The 18,401-nt window shown below is 38.2% G+C and overlaps 1 protein-coding gene across 7 annotated transcripts in view; it reads right to left on the bottom strand.

Moving 5' to 3' along the window:
- Positions 1–18,401, bottom strand: part of Hps5 (HPS5 biogenesis of lysosomal organelles complex 2 subunit 2) — a 105,641-nt gene that overhangs the window by 70,266 nt on the left and 16,974 nt on the right. For 6 of the 7 annotated variants that reach the window (XR_015451431.1, XR_015451430.1, XR_015451429.1 and 3 more), the window contains 10 exons: positions 16,597–16,685; positions 15,331–15,509; positions 8,961–9,119; positions 7,607–7,763; positions 6,779–6,902; positions 5,647–5,796; positions 4,784–4,861; positions 3,674–4,239; positions 667–787; positions 67–222 (listed from right to left, as the gene is read on the bottom strand). Coding sequence is in view for 1 of the 7 variants with exons in the window: in XM_087211568.1 (XP_087067694.1) it covers positions 67–222; positions 667–787; positions 3,674–4,239; positions 4,784–4,861; positions 5,647–5,796; positions 6,779–6,902; positions 7,607–7,763; positions 8,961–9,119; positions 15,331–15,509; positions 16,597–16,685 (1,779 nt within the window). In the remaining 6 variants the exon portion in view is untranslated. The remainder of the gene's footprint in view (positions 1–66; positions 223–666; positions 788–3,673; positions 4,240–4,783; positions 4,862–5,646; positions 5,797–6,778; positions 6,903–7,606; positions 7,764–8,960; positions 9,120–15,330; positions 15,510–16,596; positions 16,686–18,401) is intronic. The other variant, XR_015451433.1, reaches the window with a different exon arrangement.

The raw sequence follows: 18,401 nt of genomic DNA, 5'->3' as shown, positions 1-18,401 counted from the left end.
CCTGCCGATAAACGATAAGCATGCACTACCCAAACAAAGGCAAGTCAGTAAGTCTGCTCTCCTCACCGCTGGTCTTCAGGTCTTGATTTCACCAAACTATCTAAATAGGCCAGAAACTGAGCTGGATGATGACGACAAAGTTGTATGATGTCTGAAGGCAAAATGGATGGATAAAACCTGATCAAGGATCGAAGGGCAGATTCTCCAAACTTCTCATATAACCTGCATTTTAAAACAGAACATATTAGGGCTGGGCATGTAGCTCAGTGGCACCGTGCCTGCCTGGCAAGTGTAAGGTCTTGAGTTCTATCCCCCATACTGCAAAAAAGAAAAAAACCCAACAGAACATATTATTCAAGCCCAGCCCAGGAAACTAGCAACTTATTGAGACTGTGTCTCCAAAAAAAAAAAAAAGCTGATATGTAGCTCTATGTGAAGACTTCCATCCCCAGTATCATAAATAAATAAATAAATAAATACAGAATACATTAGTCTCCAATTTCAACTTCAGGGAGCTAATGTAACTTGGCTACATTAAGTACTTACCAGAAATGAAGCTAAATATACAATAAGCTGCCCAACTGGAAAATGACTAAAATTTCAGAAACTAAGACACACAAAAAAATGCATGCTTTGGTTCCTATAAAAAACATGTAGAAAACCTACCGGGTGGCATAAGCAATCAACAAAGGACTATCAAAAGGAATGGAGTCATCCAATAACTTTAATCTTGTTGGTAGGTCTCCTTCTCCCATCTCCATATAAGTAGGGTTAGAACTGGCCATTTCTGAAAAAAAAAGCACATCCTTTCCCCTTCATCTCTTAGCTGCAAATATTCAATTCACGAACACATTCACTCAACAATCATTAGTCACATACCTACTTTGCACACCAACTCTATTTTCAAGGCCTGTTTGTTAAGCATTGTAGGAGAGACCAAAAGAGAAAGAACAAGATATAATCTCTACTTAAGGACCTTAAAATCAAACTGAGAGATAAAGCATATTGTAATTTTAAATAGGACAAGGGAACAGGTAGTGAATACATAAATATTACCCTTAAAAATTAGTATCTGAAGCTATATATGTCTATGATATATTTAGAGATAAATATATATAGATTTCACAAGCCCTATATATCTACCATCCATGCCACATTTCTGTTTTTTTCTAGTAGTAGCCTTATTTCATCTTTTAGAATTAAATTAAATTAACTAAATTTAACAAAATTAATTTTAAAATACTTGACCTGTTTTTTAAAGTATCAGTATAGCCCTCAGAGTAGAAACATAGACAAAGTGTTTCTCTTACACAGTGCATTAATTATTGTTATTCTCTTATTATTGTTACGAATTTTTGTTTTATTTTTTCATAACATAAAAAAAATTTAGTATAGCAAATACTCATTCTCTGAAGGAACAGCTGACTTTGGGGGAAAAGTAAAGCCAAGTCTGGTGAATGAAGTGAGTGAAAAATCTGCATGGAACTATTTCTGGTTTAAAAAAAAAAAAAAGACATGAATCTAAAGTAAAATGAACTTTTTTCAAGTAGTTTTCAACTGGCTCTGAAGTCCCAAACATCAGTACCAAAAGCTGTCTTTCATACTTACATCATTAGAAGGGTAGGCTGTTCAATGGACCATTTCTAAAAAGCCAACCTTCAGTTTCTGATACATGTGTTTAAAAATGTCATTTCCCCCTCCACTCTTACTGTTTCCATTTGACTGTGTTAGATGATAAGTACTTAAAACAAATCCATGAAGAGGCCACCACTGAGAGCTGGACAAGCAAGGGAAAGCTTTATGCCTGGGTGGGAGCTCAGCCAGACTTATCACCTAAACTCAACTAAGCAGGTGCATTGTCTCAAAATGCCTATGGCCTTGCTCTGGCCAGCACTGGCCAAAGTGACAGTCACCACTCCAGCTGATGCAGACTCTTTCTGCTGCTCTCCTGTGACCTGGGTTGGGTCTGATCACATAATAGAGAAAAAGTTAACTTCCAGTAAGTAATACTGTCACATACTTCAACCTGTTTGAAAAGAAATAACTCGTTTCTTATTTCACATAAAAGGCAATCTACCTCAACTCAGAAAAATAATGTAAAATCATTTCTTATGCTTTTTTTAACTACTATCTGTGGAATGAAACAGAATTATAACTATAGATCATGTTTCTAGAAAGCTAAAAGATCACTAAGTCAGATAATATAAAAGTGTTATTTCCATCTGTGGCAACTCACTTTGGTAATGAAGGAAAATTTTGTGTACAGTCTAAATCAGTTATTGGAAACATGGCTACTGTTATTCAAGCAGTAAATATTCATCTCTTCAAAAACAAGATTCGAAAGAATTTATAAATTTTCTGAAGAAAATTTACCTCTTCAAAAACAGGAACATGGCAGCAGAAAGGGCAATAGAAAGTAGAAAAGGAATAGAAAGTAGAAAGGGAATGTGTCTATGGCAACATGTGTCTATGTCAGAATGACAAACAGTATGACCTCCAGTCAAGCCTGAGGTAAACTACTGCTGGCTGAGCACCAGTTTTTGAGGCAGACACGCTAGCTTTCCCCCATATTTGTTCTCTTCCTCCTGGATACCTGGATAGGTTACACGTCCCAGTCTGGTCTGCAGTCCGGTAGGGCTGTGTGAAAGAATTCTCACCAGTGGAACATGAATAGACAAGAGGTAACCTGCTACCAGCCAGGCCTGTCAGAGGGCATATTCACGTGCCTTCCCTTGGACACAGCAAGCCAACCTCAACAACAAGCCCAAAAGGGGGACAGAGCTTAAAATAATAGAAGGAACTTGAAATGCTCTATGACGACATGTAACTGACCTGGAACAGCTGTCCTGGACTGTTATATGAGCAAGAAATAAACTTTTATTATATCTGAATTATTATATAATGAGATATTACAGACGTTAGTCCACCCAACTAATGTTATCCCTGTGCTTCAGTTTCCTCATCTATGCTAAAGATTGTTGGCAGGATGAAATGAGATAATGCCTAAAAACTGTTTACTATTTTATATGGCACAAAGTATACTCGATATATGGTATACACAGTATTATTTCCATATTTCTAAGTTACATGAAAGATTTTATTTGTATATACCTGCATTTATAAATATTTTACTCTAACCCCAATAGCTTCAACATTGCTATATCATTTTCTCAATGTGACTGTGAGAAAAATAAAACTAATTTCTTATACTAGAGTTACAAATTCAACCAACGTTTAAACAACTGTTAAAAATTAAAATGAGGCTCAGTGGTTCCGCCGCCTGCCTCGCAAGCGCAAGGACCCAAGTTCAATCCCCGGTATCATAAAAAAAAAAAAAATTAAAATGAGGAGGGGCTGGGGATTTAGCTCAGTGGCACCATGCTTGCCTTGCAAGTGCAAGGTCCTGAGTTCGATCCCTGGGACCGAAAAAAAAAAAAATTAAAATGAGTGACAAACAGAATGGGTGGCTGACCAGAACATGAGTGATTTTTCTACTTAAATGTTTTTTTTGGTACCAGGGATCGAACTCAGGACCTTGTGCTTGTGAGGCAGGAAGCGGAACCACTAAGCTAAATCCCTGGCCCACATAAATCTTCTTTTAAACCTCAAACTTCCACAGTTATTCTGGTCTCTATATTAATTTCTATCTTTGATAAGGCCATCTGACTATTACCTTTCAATCCTTCAATGAAAGTATCCCAAATACGGGAGCTGCTAGTATAACTAAGCTTGATACTCTCTTTTGTTCTTTTCAAATCCAGGAGAAAAAAGTACTTCTTTACAAACTGACAAGCCAGAATTTCAGGTGAACACTGTTGCAAAGTATGGTCTGCATGTCCATCCGTGCTTTTGATAGCAGAATTCAAAACGTTCAATTCCAAACACAATGCTGTCAACTCAGCCAGGTCCTTCTGAAGACTGGTTGGTATGGCGCATGGGGAACACACTTGGAAAAGGTCATCATCCGAGGGCTCCCTTGGACTATTTATGGATTCACACGCTGTTGGGTCAACAGTTTCTTCATTGTCTAAAGAGTCCCTTTTTTCTCCTTCATTATCTTCACCCACTATTCTCTTTTTTGACTCATCTTGGTTCAGTTTCACAAGTGAGTTGCCAGTATCTGAAGTGCCTGGAGAGTCTCTCATGGCAAATGTCCTTTCTAAGTGTGAAAGCCACTCTTGTAAAACCACTCTCAGAGACTGGGGTTCAAACAAAACCAAAGGGTCCAGTAGCTTGGTCCTGTGTAAAACAAGTAAGGTGAAATTTAGATTTCATGGTTTTTTTTTTGGTACGGGAGATCGAACTCAGGACCTTGTGCTTGCGAGGCAGGCAGAGGAACTACTGAGCTAAATCCCCGGCCCTTCATGTTTTTTTTTAAATAAATTCTTTCACGCTAACCAAACTTAACTAATAAAACATACTCATCCTCCTTGCAAGCACAAGGTCCCAAGTTCGATCCCCAGTACCAAAAAAACCCAACATACACATCTGGAAAAATGTTTCTTTTGAATTCTTTAAATAACAAGTATTTTAGGGCCAGGCATTTAGCTCATTGGTTCCGGTGCCTGCCTCACAAGTGCAAAGTCCAGAGTTCGATCCCTAGTACCAAAAAAAAAAAAAAGTATTTTAGCAAGACCATAAAATAGGAAACACTGATTTTCCACTTTGTTACTAATTCTTGAATTTCAATTGCAAATGCGGCCATCTCTGTCCCAAGCTTAGGACCACTACTGATGATGTCCGAAGGCCACCCCACTTCACTATAAAACTAATCCACACTCACATTGCTTCTGCTGTTGCTGCTGTGAGCTCTTGGAACCTCTCTTCTTTTGGGGGTTGACTAATTACTTCTTTTTTCTCCCTAGAAAAATGTGAAAAATACAATAGTCACATGAGTTACCAGGGATCAGATCTTTCTTAGATAAGCATTTCTACACGCTTACTAGTTTAGCAGGTATTGTATTTCATGCTACATGTTACACTGCTTTAAGGGGTCCTTTTTTCTTTCTCATTATCCTCCTAATATTCCCTTTATTGACTCACCAAACAATACCATATCCCAGATCTTACAAGTCAGAGAGCATTAATGGCTTCAAGTTACATGCTACTCAGATAGCACAAGGTCTAGATCCTTGGTCAGCTACTCTAACACTACCATTCTGCCTTCCTGGAAATCTGACAAGATTATGGTGGAGGGCGGAGGGTTATACAGGAGAAAGATGGAAGAAATACTAAATTAAAACTCTGTTGGGCCAGTGATGTACCTCAGAGGCACTGCACCTGCCTGGCAACTGCAAGGTCCTAGGTTTGATCTCTGGTATCAGGAAAAAAAAATTAAAACTCTGTTCCAGCAGCTTAGCTATGGGTTGATGTACTTTTTTTTTTTTTTTTTTTTTTTTTTTGGTACCAGGGATCAAACTCAGGTCCTTGTGCTTGTGCAGCAGGCAGCAAAACCACTGAGCTAAATCCCCGGCCCTGATGTAATTTTTCAAAACTTTGTGGATTTCACAATATTTATGAGCTACACAATAACCTTCAATGGATGGGAGCACACGTGTGCTTTCTCCAACAGGACACGGTGCATGGCCTTCTTTCTATTGAGAGCCAGTTCCTCTAGAATGGACAGATTTGTATATGAGGGCTTACTCAGTGACTTCTTCCTGTGGGCATGTAACTGAACTCACTTCCTCTTCGCAAGACTGATCTTCATCCCTGGGTTCTGGTCTCACTTTTAGCTCAGGACTTGTGTGAAGGGTACCAATCTTCTCAGTAGTTTTACGCACAAAGCTAGAAACACTGGAAATCAAATACCAAAAAACATGAAAAAAAAAAAATCTCATTACCGGCAAGAATAAAAAGCTAAGTACCTGAGTTTTCAGTGTTTCTCTTAGTCCCAGGAAGTCAGCTTGGACTTAATAAAAAGAAAGCCTCTGTTGATAGCAGTATCTCTAATCACCTATACATTTCACATAAGGCCCATAAAAAACTTACAATATGATTCACTTCATTTACTAATATGCCCTAAGAAACCAATAATTCAGTGTTGAAGAGAAAGACTAACTCTAGCTGTGTCTCTGATGTTTCTGTCAGCTTAGGCAACATAAGCCATGTGATCATCAACCCCATCCTGGTCAGAGAATAACAAAGAATTTCTTCATGAAACTTTGCTCCTAACTATTCACAATATAACCTTTCAGAAAAGCCAAATTTGTATCCAGTAAAACTCAGATAAGCAGTTAAATAGCTGTATAAAGCTTTCTCAGACTCAAATGCCAATACTGGTACTAAGGTATAGGTACAAAGAATCTGTTAATTCTCCATTCTGACCCCAAACTGTGAATGGACCAATAAATGACTATTAATATATGGAGGCCAAGGATTTAGCTCAGCGGTTCTGCCGCCTGCCTCGCAAGCACAAGGTCCCGAGTTCGATCCCCAGTACCAAAAAAAAAAAAAAATGCATGGAAAATGTTCCTTCCAGGGTTCCAGAAAAAAAACAGACTTAAATTTTTGTTCTTTCTGGGAAAGAAGGGCCACATCTACAACTCAAATACTCAGCTACCCCAAACAAAGAATAAAGCCAAAATCCCCAAGGTTTAAATAAGAAATTAAATAAGCTTCACATAACAGGTTGTAGGAGAAATAACTTAGAGACTTTCTATTTCATTGAAAATGTCTTTCCAAAAAAAGAAAATGTCTTTCCATTCTTACTACAAAGTAATATGACAACTGAAGTAAAATCAGAAATGAGATTAGTTGACAAAACTAATTGGTTTACCTGTCTTTGACAGCCTGAAGAGATACAAGAGGAGATGGAGAACGAAATGGTAATGGAATGCCGAAGGGGAGAAAAGTTTCATTCTTATCTGTCTCAAACGTCACTGGAACATGAGAAACATTGTCTAATGAATGAAATCAGGAGGGAAAAAAATAAAATCTAATCACATGGAAGTTTTTTAAACTTTAAAGGAATTCTGAAATGAATTAACCAAAGGAAATGAAGAATTCAAACCAAAATCACACTGACCCATATACAAATGAGCACAGAACACAGATTTACAAGATGCACACGATGATCCACATAAAACACTTAGGCAGGTACCTTCATTTGCCTACTAACCCTGAATCCCCATAAGTCAAAAAGGAAGTTTAAAGTCTCTAATACTCTCTTCTTAACAGTTCAGTCACCGGAATAGTTGAACATTGTAAAGGGAAGGCAATGGCCCCCAAAGCAGTAGCAATTTTTCATTCCTGATGGAAAATAATTTGGTTAGTGAAGATACTACTCTTTTGGTTAATAAGCTTTCTTGATCTCTCCAGTATTTTAATACATGACCAAAATCAGGTGCTCTCTCAATGTTAGCTCAAATGTGAAGTTAAAAAACAAAACAAACAAAAACTCAATGTAAACTCACTCTTTTATAGTCAGCAGATCTATAGGCCTGGATGGAAAGCTATCACCATGCTAAAAATTATTCACACCTTATAGAAACTCTAAGCCTAAGACAATCCTGCTAAGAAGAACTCAGAAAGTAACTGCTTATCTTTAGCAACCAATAGGAGACATATTCATCGCCTTCATTTCCCTGTGAGCCACAATCCTGACCTGGCTGGTCCTCTTCTGGATGTGAGGTGAATTCTTTAAGTCTCTCATCTTCCGAGAAGGTTTGGCTGTGAAGGGAGCAAGAATCTTCATCTGACTGACTGCCTCTTCTACTACTAATGATACGATAAATACCAGAGTCCAAGATGCTGAAACTCTCCTAAAAATGAAAAAAATTCCAAAGAAAAACAAAACAAAATAAAATCTTCCTTTGTAACATAATAGACTTTTTACAGAGAAACACCAATACTGAGTAGAAAGTCAGTAAGAACAATTATGTTGGGTGAAAAATGTGTCTGGCAGCTGATGTCTCACCTGAGTTTGTGGCATCATGCTGCATATTTCTCTAGCTTGTCTGCATAAAGTGTGGCAGTCAGAATGGGGATTAAATGAGACAAGTCTGAGCTGTACTGAGACTCAGATTAGCATGAAGCATCTGAAACCACAAATTAGGAGCAGCCTAACTTGTGCTGGAGGTTATATGGGGTATATTTAAGAACAGAAAATATCAAATAATGATAAAACAACAAATGTGGCCTTGACACATCTAGGTTTCATCTAGTTATCCAGAAGTTGAAAGGAAGGCCCTCTGCTATAGTTGAGATCTTAAGTGTCCCCTAAAGGCCCATGTGTTGAGGGTTTGGTCCCCAACCTATGACACTACTGAGAGGGGGTGAAATCTATAGGAGGTGGGCCTAGTGACAGTCAGGTCATGGGGATGTGAAGGCAATGCCTTTGAAGGTAATTCTAGACTCCAGCCTTGTCCTGTTTCTCTCTTTGCTTCCTGGCTGCCATGAGGGGAACAGCTTTTGCTCTACCACATGCTCTTTACAACTATGTCCAGCCTCACCATATGCCCAAACAATACTATCAATCAACCATGGTCTGAAACCTGGAATCAAAATAAGCCTTTCCTCCTTATAAGTTGTTTATCTCAGGTATTTTGTCATAGTGATGGAAAGCTGACTCTCAAAACAAAAAAATTACTATGCGCAAAGGAAGATTTAGGATTCTCTGGGTAAATGAGTCTAAGATGAAGCAATTTTATTTTATAACAAAACCCTTTTTAGGGCCAGGGATTTAGCTCAGTGCTTCTGCTGCCTGCCTCACAAGCACAAGGTCCTGAGTTCAATCCCCAGTACAAAAAAAAAAAAAAAAAAAAGTGAAAATACAGCCATGCATAATGGCACACACCTGTAATCCCAACACTCTGGAAGGCTGAGACATGACGATCCCAGCATGGGCAACTTAATGAGTTTAGAAAGACCCTCTCTCAAAATAAAAATTTTAAAAGCCCTGGGGATATAGGTCTGTGCAAATCCCTAGTACTGGAAAAAAAAAAAGTGAGAATACTTACATGTGATGAAATAGAGCTTCTTCTACTGCTGCAAGCTGAATCCAAAGGTTCAAATTTCAATATCAATTCATCCAGTTGAGGAATGAGATCACTATAAGTTTCAAGATCCAGCTGAGACTTCAAGTGCTCCAATTTATCTATAGTCAAAGTTTTTCTTGCCTAATAAAAGCATAAGTAACATCTCAATGGTATAGTTTAATGTTTGTAACAAAATCTATATACAAATAGGCAATATATGGAAAGATGTCTAACATAGGGTGCCAAGGAGCAGAGCCATGCTCTGCTCCAAGGTGAGCTTTCCAGGCCACTGGACCTCCCCCTGCAGCACCAAGGAGGTGAGCTTTCCAGGTCGCCAGACCACCACCCCCAGCGTAAAGGAGGTGAGCCGCGCAGTCGCCAGCAGCACACACACACACACACACACACACACACACACACACACACACACACAAACACCCCAGTTGGAAATGAGAAGACACATAAACAAATCTCAAAACTAGACTCCCACATCACCTAAAGGAACCCCAAAGGGAAACAAGATGGAACACTCTGATATTCAACCACCTGGACTCCCTCAACTGGCAACAAAAGAGGATCTGGGAAAAATGAAATCAGAAATAATTTCTCAGATAACAGCAGAGATTGTGCCCATAGTGCAAGACATGATTAATAAATCTAGAGAGGACACAGATAAAAAAATAGAGGAGCTGAGGAACATGATGGAATCCCAACATAGGAAAGAAATGGAATCCATAAAACAGATGCAAACAGATTTCCAGGAGATTAAAAACTCCATCGAAAGTCTACACAGCAGAATGAGTCAATGTGAGGACAGAATTTCAGATATAGAAGAAAAGATTGTAATTAATGACCAGGAAAAGAAAAATCTCTTTAAAATAGCAAGGGATCATAAGAAATCAATCAAGCAGCTGCTAGACGATGCAAAGAATAATAACATAAGACTGATCGGAGTCAATGAAGAAACAGGAGAGAATGCACGCGACATGAAAAATCTGTTCAAATAAGTGGTGGCAGAAAACTTTCCAAGCAGGGGGAAAGAACTTGACACACAGATAAGTGAGGCATATATGACTCCAACTAGCCTTGTTAAAAAAAAACCTACACATAGGCATATAATAGTTAAGATTCCAGAAACCCAACAGAACAACAAAATTCTACAAGCAGTTAGAGAAAAGAAATCACATGCAAAAGAAAGCCCATAAGAATCACAGCAGACTTCTCAATGCAAACACTCAAGGCAAGAAGAGCTTGGAGTGACATATTCCAAGACCTAAAGGAAAACAGCCTCCAACCCAGATTGATGTACCCTGCAAAACTATCTTTCAAAATTGATGAAGAAATAAGATACTTTCATGACAAAGAGCACCTCAGGAACTTCATGAATACCAAACCAGCACTCCAAAGAATTTTAGATAATATCCTAGGAAAAGACAATGAGGATCACAACCCCAGAAAGCAAAGCAGAATGAATCCATTGGGCATGACAAGAAATTAAATGCAAAGGGGGAGAATCCAACAAAAACAAAAAGTCATGACAAGGGCAAGTCAATACATATCAGTTATAACCTTCAATGATAATGGTCTCAATTCACCAATCAAAAGAAATAGACTGGCAGAATGGATCAAGAAGCAAGATCTAACAATATTCTGCATACAAGAAAAGCACTTCATTCAAAAAGAAACTCACAGACTGGAAGTTAAAGGGTGGAAAACGATACTCCATGTGACAGGAACCAAAAAAAAAAGCAGGAATAGCTATCCTCTTTGCAGATCAAGTGGGTTTCAAACCAACACTGATTAAGAGAGACAAAGAAGGACACTACATCCTTGTAAAGGGAACAATCCAAGAGAAAGAGATGACAATCATAAATATCTATGCACCAAACACTAGTGCACCCAACTATATAAAACAAATTCGAACGGACATGCAAAATCAAATAAGCACTAATACAATAGTAGTGGGGGACCTCAATACCCCACTGTCACAAATAGATAGATCAACTAGATAAAAAATAAGCAACAAAATACTAGAACTCAATCAAACTCTTGAACAAATGAACTTAACAGATGTTTACAGAGTGTTCCACCCCACAAAATCAGAATACACATTCTTTTCAGCTGCACACGGGTCGTTCTCCAAAACAGACCACATACTCGTTCAAAGAACATATTTAAGTAAGTGGAAAGGAACTGAAGTTCTCCCCTGCATATTATCAGACCATAGTGGGATGAAATTGGAGATCAACACCAAAAAAAACTGCAAGAATTTAGTAAACACAAGGAAATTGAACAACTCATTTCTGAACAACCAATGAATCACAGAGGAAATTAAAGAAGAAATCAGACAGTTCCTTCAATTAAATGACAATGACAATACAACATATTGGAATCTATGGGACACAATGAAAGCAGTCTTATGAGGGAAATTCATAGCAGTAAATACTCAAATTAGGAAAACAGAGCAAGCCCAATTAAACAACCTGATGCTGAACCTCAAGCTTCTAGAGAAAGAAGAGCAGGACAAACCCAAAGCTACTACAAGGGAAGAAATTATAAAGAGCAGAGCAGAAATCAACGCAATGGAGACTAAGAGAACGATACAAGAAAAGCAATGAAGCCAAGAGTTGGTTCTTCAAAAGAATAAACAAAATTGTGCTGGGGATTTAGCTCAGTGGTTCCAGCATCTGTCTTGCAAGTGCAAGGTCCCGAGTTCAATCCCCAGTACCAAAAAAAAAAAAGAATAAACAAAATTGACAAACCCTTGGCCAACTTTATCTGACAAAGGAAAGAAAAGGCCCAAATCTATGCAATTAGGAATGAAAAGGATGAAATTACAATGGACACAGCAGAAATCCAAGGGATCATCAATACCTACTTTGAGAACCTATACGCCAATAAGATGGAAAACACAGAAGAAATGGACAGGTTCATAGATACGTATGAATTACCAAAGTTGAATGAAGAAGACCTACAAATTTTAAACAACCCAATATCAATGAATGAAATTGAAAAACGTAATTAAAAACTTACCAACTAAGAAAAGCCCGGGTCCTAATGGCTTCACTGCTGAATTCTACAAGACATTTAGAGAGGAACTACTGCCACTACTGTTTAAACTCTTCAATGAAATTGAAAGGGAAGCAATACTCCCAAATTCATTCCTGGAAGCAAGCATCACCTTGATCCCCAAAGCAGAGAAAGATCCAACCAAAAAAGAGAACTATAGGCCAATCTCACTAATGAACATAGATGCAAAAATCCTTAATAAGATACTGGCAAATAGAATGCAGAAGATCATCAAGAAGATCATACATGCTGACCAAATGGGATTCATCCCAGGGATGCAGGGATAATTCAACATATGCAAATCAATCAATGTAATACACTATATCAATAGAGCAAAGGACAAAAACTATATGATCATCTCAATAGATGCAGAAAAAACATTTGACAAAATCCAACACGCATTTATGATGAAACCCCTACAAAAAATTGGAACAGACGGTCTCTACTTCAATCTAATAAAAGCCATCTATGAAAAACCAACAGCTAAAATCAGGAACAAGACAAGGATGTCCACTCTCACCACTCCTGTTCAATATAGTTTTGGAAACTTTAGCCATGGCAATTAGACAAGAGAAAGGAATAAAAGGAATAAAGACAGGAAATGAAGAAGTCAAATTGTCATTTTTTGCAGATGATATGGTACTCTATATAGAAGAGCCCAAGCACTCCACCAAAAGTCTTCTAGACTTAATAACCACATTCAGTAAAGTAGCTGGATTCAAGGTCAACACACAAAAATCAATAGCTTTCCTCTTTCCTCTACACAAACAACAGACTCACTGAGAGAGAAATAGGGCAAATAACTCCTTTCACAATAGCATCCAAGAAACTGAAATACCTAGGAATCAACCTAACAAAAGAAATCAAAGACCTCTTTTCTGAAAACTGTAGCACTCTGAAAAGAGAGATTGAAGACGATATCAGAAAATGGAAAGACATCCCTTGCTCCTGGGTAGGAAGGATCAACATAGTGAAAATGGCCATACTTCCAAAACTGCTATATAGATTCAATGCAATTCCAATTGAAATCCCAGCAGCATACTTCACGGACCTTGAGAAAACAATCCAAAAATTCATTTGGAACAAGAAGAGACCCAGAATAGCAAAAGCAATTCTAGGCAGGGGGTATCACAATCCCCAACTTGCTTAAAACTATACTACAAAGCCACCATGATAAAAAAACAGCATGGTACTGGCAAAGAAACAGACCTGAGGACCAGTGGAACAGATTAGAAGATGCAGAAACAACTCCAGACACACTCAGCCACTTCACCTTTGACAAAGAAGCCAAACACCCTCACTGGAGGAAAGATAGCCTCTTTAACAAATGGTGCTGGAAAAAATTGGGTTTCAACTTGCCAAAGATTAAAACTAGACCTGTATCTCTCACCATGCACTCAACTAAAATCAAAATGGATTAAAGACCTAAATATGAAAACAGAAATGCTAAACTAGCTGGAACAGAGGTTAGGTAGAACACTTGAAGACACTGGTGTAGGAAAAGATTTCATGAACAAAACCTCAGTTGCCCGTGAACTAGCATAAACAATCAACAAGTGGGATCTCTCCTTACTAAAAAGCTTCTGCATAGCAAGAGAAACTACCGACAGAGTGAAGAGACAACCACACTGTGGGAAAAAATTTTCACCTGCTTTTCCTCAGCCAAAGGTCTACTACTATTTAGAATCTACAAAGAACTTAAAAAGATCAGACCTCCCAAATGTAAAGACCCAGTCCAAAAATGGGCATCTGCAATGAAAAGACATTTCTCACACAAAGAAGTAGAAATAGCAAATAAACATATGAAAAAATGTGCAACATCACTGTTCATTCGAAACGTGCAAATGAAAACAACACTGAGATTACACCTCACCCCAGAAAGTATGGCTGCTATCATGAAACCAATATCAACCAATAACAAATACTGGCAGGGCTGTGAGGAAAGAGGAACACTGCTCCACTGCTAGTGGGAGTGTAGACTGGTGCAACCACTGTGGAAATCAGTATGGAGATACCTCAAAGAACCAGGACTGGAAGTCCCATTTGACCCACTAGTCCCTTGCTGGGTATCGTCCTCCAAAGAATTAAAAGAATCATACCACAGTGATATATGCTCGCCCATGTTTATATCAGCACAATTTGTAATAGCTAAAACTTGGAAGCAGCCCAATTGCCCATCAACTGGAAACTGGATAAAGAAAATGTGGGTTTTTTTATAAAATGGAGTACTACTCAGCCATAAAAAATGAGAAATTAGAGACATTTATAGCTCAATGTATGCACACTGAGGCAATACTCTTAAGTGAAATAAATAGGACATACATGTGTAAATACCAAATAGTTTCTCTAGAGTGAGAAACTGAAAGTGTAAATAAAGACTAAAAGGTATAACAGATAATGTGAAATAGGAAGAAAAGGGGCAAAGGGGAAGGGGAAGTAGGAGGGGTAGGGAAAAGGAAAGTAGAGAATGGAATTTTAAAATTTTTAAATTTTAAAATGGAATCAAAGTCTTTGTAAATGAGGAGGGGTGGAGGGGTTGAAGGGAGGGTGGGGGAATAGGGAAAAAGTAAGATGTCTAACATACACATTAGGGGCCGGGGATGTAGCTCAGTGGTTTCGCTGCCTGCTGCGCAAGCGCAAGGACCCGAGTTAGATCCCCAGTACAAAAAAAAGAAAATAAACTTCATGGGTGCTTTAAAAAGACAGTAAGTTAGTTAAAGAATCAGAAATCACAATTATATGAAGGATAAAGAATTTGAGAGTTACCATATATAATCATCTCCCTTAAAAACAAATTCTGAAATTTAAATAAGTTTGTGAGTAATTAATATTTTTTAAAAAACAGAAAGTAGGAGCCAGGGATTTAGCTCAGTGGTTTTGCTGCCTGCTGCACAAGCCCATGGACCCAAGTTCGATCCCCGGTACCAAAAATAAATAAATAAATAAATAAATAAATAAATAAAAGCATTTAAAAAAAACACAAAGTATATCTTCTTCCTTAACCTCCACCCACTCCTAAATATCTGTTGTGTGTGTGTGTGTGTTTTTAAGATTTATTGCTGTATCTATAGGTCACATACAAGAGCCAATAAAGACGGGGGCAGGGATATAGCTCAGTGGCACTATGCCTGCCTGGCAAGCCCAAGTCCTGAGTTTGATCTCCGGTACTGGAAAAAAAAAATAACAAGATCCAATAAAGATAAACAACTCTGTAAGCCAGTCCTACAAGCTAGGATGGTATTACCAACCCATGATGAACATGTACAGGTAAGCTCTAACTCACCTTGCTGGCAACAATGGAATTTTGGAACAGATAGCATGTGCGAGCAGCCAGAACCCACAGACCTCTCCTTAGCAGACGTTCCACACAGCGCTCCACAGACAGCAGAGAAAGATGTGAGACTTTCCCGTTCAGGTGCAAACAGAACAGCTCATTCTTGTAGACAGCCACATCCTGAATATCTACAAATGCACAAGGGTGAACACACAGAAAGTGAACCAAATACTCCTTTTCCATTTTTGCAAGGGCTGAAATTATTCTAATAAATTCATTTTTAAATAAGGTTCAGCGTGACTGAATTTCATCTCTATTTCTATCCTATTTCTATACTTGTATTTCAATGAAGAAATCACGTTTTAGGCACTATTCTAAAAATATCAGGAATAAAAGATATGGAGAAAGAACCACATCTCTTTAGCCTGAAATACTATTTTTGCTAGGAATTTAGCTCAGTAGCACCACGCCTGCCTCCCAAAAGCAAGGTCCTGAGTTCAATCCCCGTACCTGAAAAAAAAAAAAAAAAAAGAAATGCTATTTTCTAGCTGGGCATGGTAGTGCACACCTATAATCTCAGCACTTGCAAGGCAGGAGGATCACGAGTTTGAGGCCAGCCTGCGCTACATATGAGACCCTGTCTCAAAAAACAAACAAACAAAATGCTATTTTCTGAAAAGAAATCTGGTGTGTAGAAGACAATCTACATTGGAGATCAGATTTCAGTGTTACTGAGAGTTACAACCTGATGTTCAATGAATGGATTTTAACCCAGTATGTAAATCATATTCTTTTTTTCTTTTTTTGCGGTACCAGGGAGCGAACTTAGGACCTTGCGCTTGCAAGGCAGGCGCTGTGCCACTGAGCTAAATCCCTGGCCCCCCAGTATGTAAATCAATCAATAAACAATTCATGAGGTAATATCTGCCTTTGGCAGAACATTTTAAAGACTTAAACTAGTTTTTAAGGACATCCTTACAGAATTTAATACACAAAAAAATCAATGTTGATCAGACCAGTAAGCAATGCTTTCTTTCTCTCTTGTTCTTTTTTTTTACAAAGTACAAAAAGACTCAAAAAGACTCACTTTGTACTAAGCAGCAAAACTAAAAAAGCTACATTTTCTGCATTTCTAGTTTTAACCAAAAAATATACGTTGATTTTTATTTCTTACTCACATACAATGGCTACTGTTCCCTGTATTTTCAACTTCTTCACAATTAAATTTCACAAGTAATTATGAGATTGGAAATTATTTAAGAAAAATATAATTACCTTTGACTTCACTCCAAAGAAGAACTTGAACATTCTGAGGAATAAAAATATAAATTCCTTTTTCTGTCCAAGTCAGCACACAATGCTCACTGCAAGAGAAAAACATCAAAAGAACTCAAGTTTGCTAGGATATAGAAGTTTATGATATAATTCTCTGAATTCAGATCCTCTCATTAAAGTAAAATCAGACACAAAACTGATTCAGCTAAGCTAGTCTTAATACTTATTCTGTCTGCAACTGCCACCAAAAAGAAATAATGATAATAATAATATCAAATGAGACAGATACTAAGTATCTTCTAGAAAAAGAAAAAGCTAGTATCTAGAAAAAGAAAGGCTTAAGGATGACTTGACATTTATTAACGTAATCAAAGTTCCATATTTAATATGGCAGACTCACTTAAAGACTAACATTTTACAGCCAGTCACTGCCCCATGGAGCCCCTTTTAGGACAGGTAATATTCTAACTTAGTTGTGTGTAGGTTGAAAATACCTGGCCAACTATGTCCAGGAGCTTTATTAAGAGTTCTATTATCTAACATTGTAGCTGGCCATTAAGGTGGAAGTGCCATCATTATTTAATGAAAAAGAAAAACTGAGCTCAGCAAGATGAAATAATATGCCTAAGGTCATTCAGCAGGAAGACTGAAGAATCAGAACTGATATCAAGGTCTAGCTCCAGAACCTGAACTTTTCTCTTTATACCTCACAGAATCTACTACCTCCCTCTTTTATCCTAACCGACCCAGTTATCTGGGATCCCAATTATTCCACTTTACTGAATTCTCAAGTAATAATTTCCTCATTGCCAAACCCAACAACCTTCATCATTTCTTATTCTCTTCCCACCCATCCTCCCTTTCTTCCTTCTTTTCTTTTTGTAGCCCAGTCTGGCCTGGAACTCACTGTGTGCCCTGGCTGGTGTTCTCCTGCCTTAACCACCCAAGTGCTGGAATTACAGGCATGTGCCACCATACCCAGCTTGATTTCCCATTTTCTTGACTCACAAGCATAGGTCTGTTCATTCTTTCCTTCATCTCCCCAGATTCTGGGATGCTATATTTTCTTAGTTCTGTACCTGCCTTTCCAGTGTTCTGGTGTTCTCTAACTCTGCTCATCTTTTTCTGTGCCATTTACTCACATAGGCATGAGCATATCTCATATACCTCATTCACTTTTCCAAAGTTGCTATTATTTTTATATACCACTAATGAGCTCCTCCCTTTTCTTTTCTTTTTCTTTCTTTCTTCTCTTTCTTTTTTTCCCCCCTTATCTTTCAGCACTGGGGATTGAACCCAGGGAGTACTGAGCTATGTCCCCAGCCCTTGCTGTTATTGTATTTTGAGACAGGGTATTGCTAAGTTGCCCAGGTTGACCTCAAATTTGTAATTCTCCTATCTCCACCTGAAAATCTCCTCTTATCATCAGGACATTCCCCAACCTTCACAGTTCTCACTCTAGCCACCTCTCAGAGATCAGCAGTTCTATTTCCCTCTGAAATCTTCCCCCACAGCCCATAGTAACTGTGCCTCCTCCTGTATTCAACCTATTTCTTGTCAGCCCTGCTTGAGGGGCACTTACCCACATTTGGCAGTCACAACTCATTTTTTAACTTTTTTTTTTTGGTACCGGGGATCAAACTCAGGACCTTGTGCTTGCAAGGCAGGTGCCAGAACCACTGAGCTAAATCCCCAGCCCTCATTTTTTATTGTTAAAACATTTTGCAGCAATAAACCACATCTCTCCAACAAATTATAATCTTGGGAACTGGGACCATTTTTTTATGTCCCCAACAGTACTAAAA

Source organism: Heterocephalus glaber, unplaced genomic scaffold, assembly GCF_053883595.1.
Source record: "Heterocephalus glaber isolate CG9 unplaced genomic scaffold, H.glaber_assembly_v1.0 deba00001428, whole genome shotgun sequence".
NCBI lineage: Eukaryota > Metazoa > Chordata > Mammalia > Rodentia > Bathyergidae > Heterocephalus > Heterocephalus glaber.
Note: the sequence above shows the minus strand (reverse complement) of the source record. Positions and strands in the feature narration are given on the sequence as shown.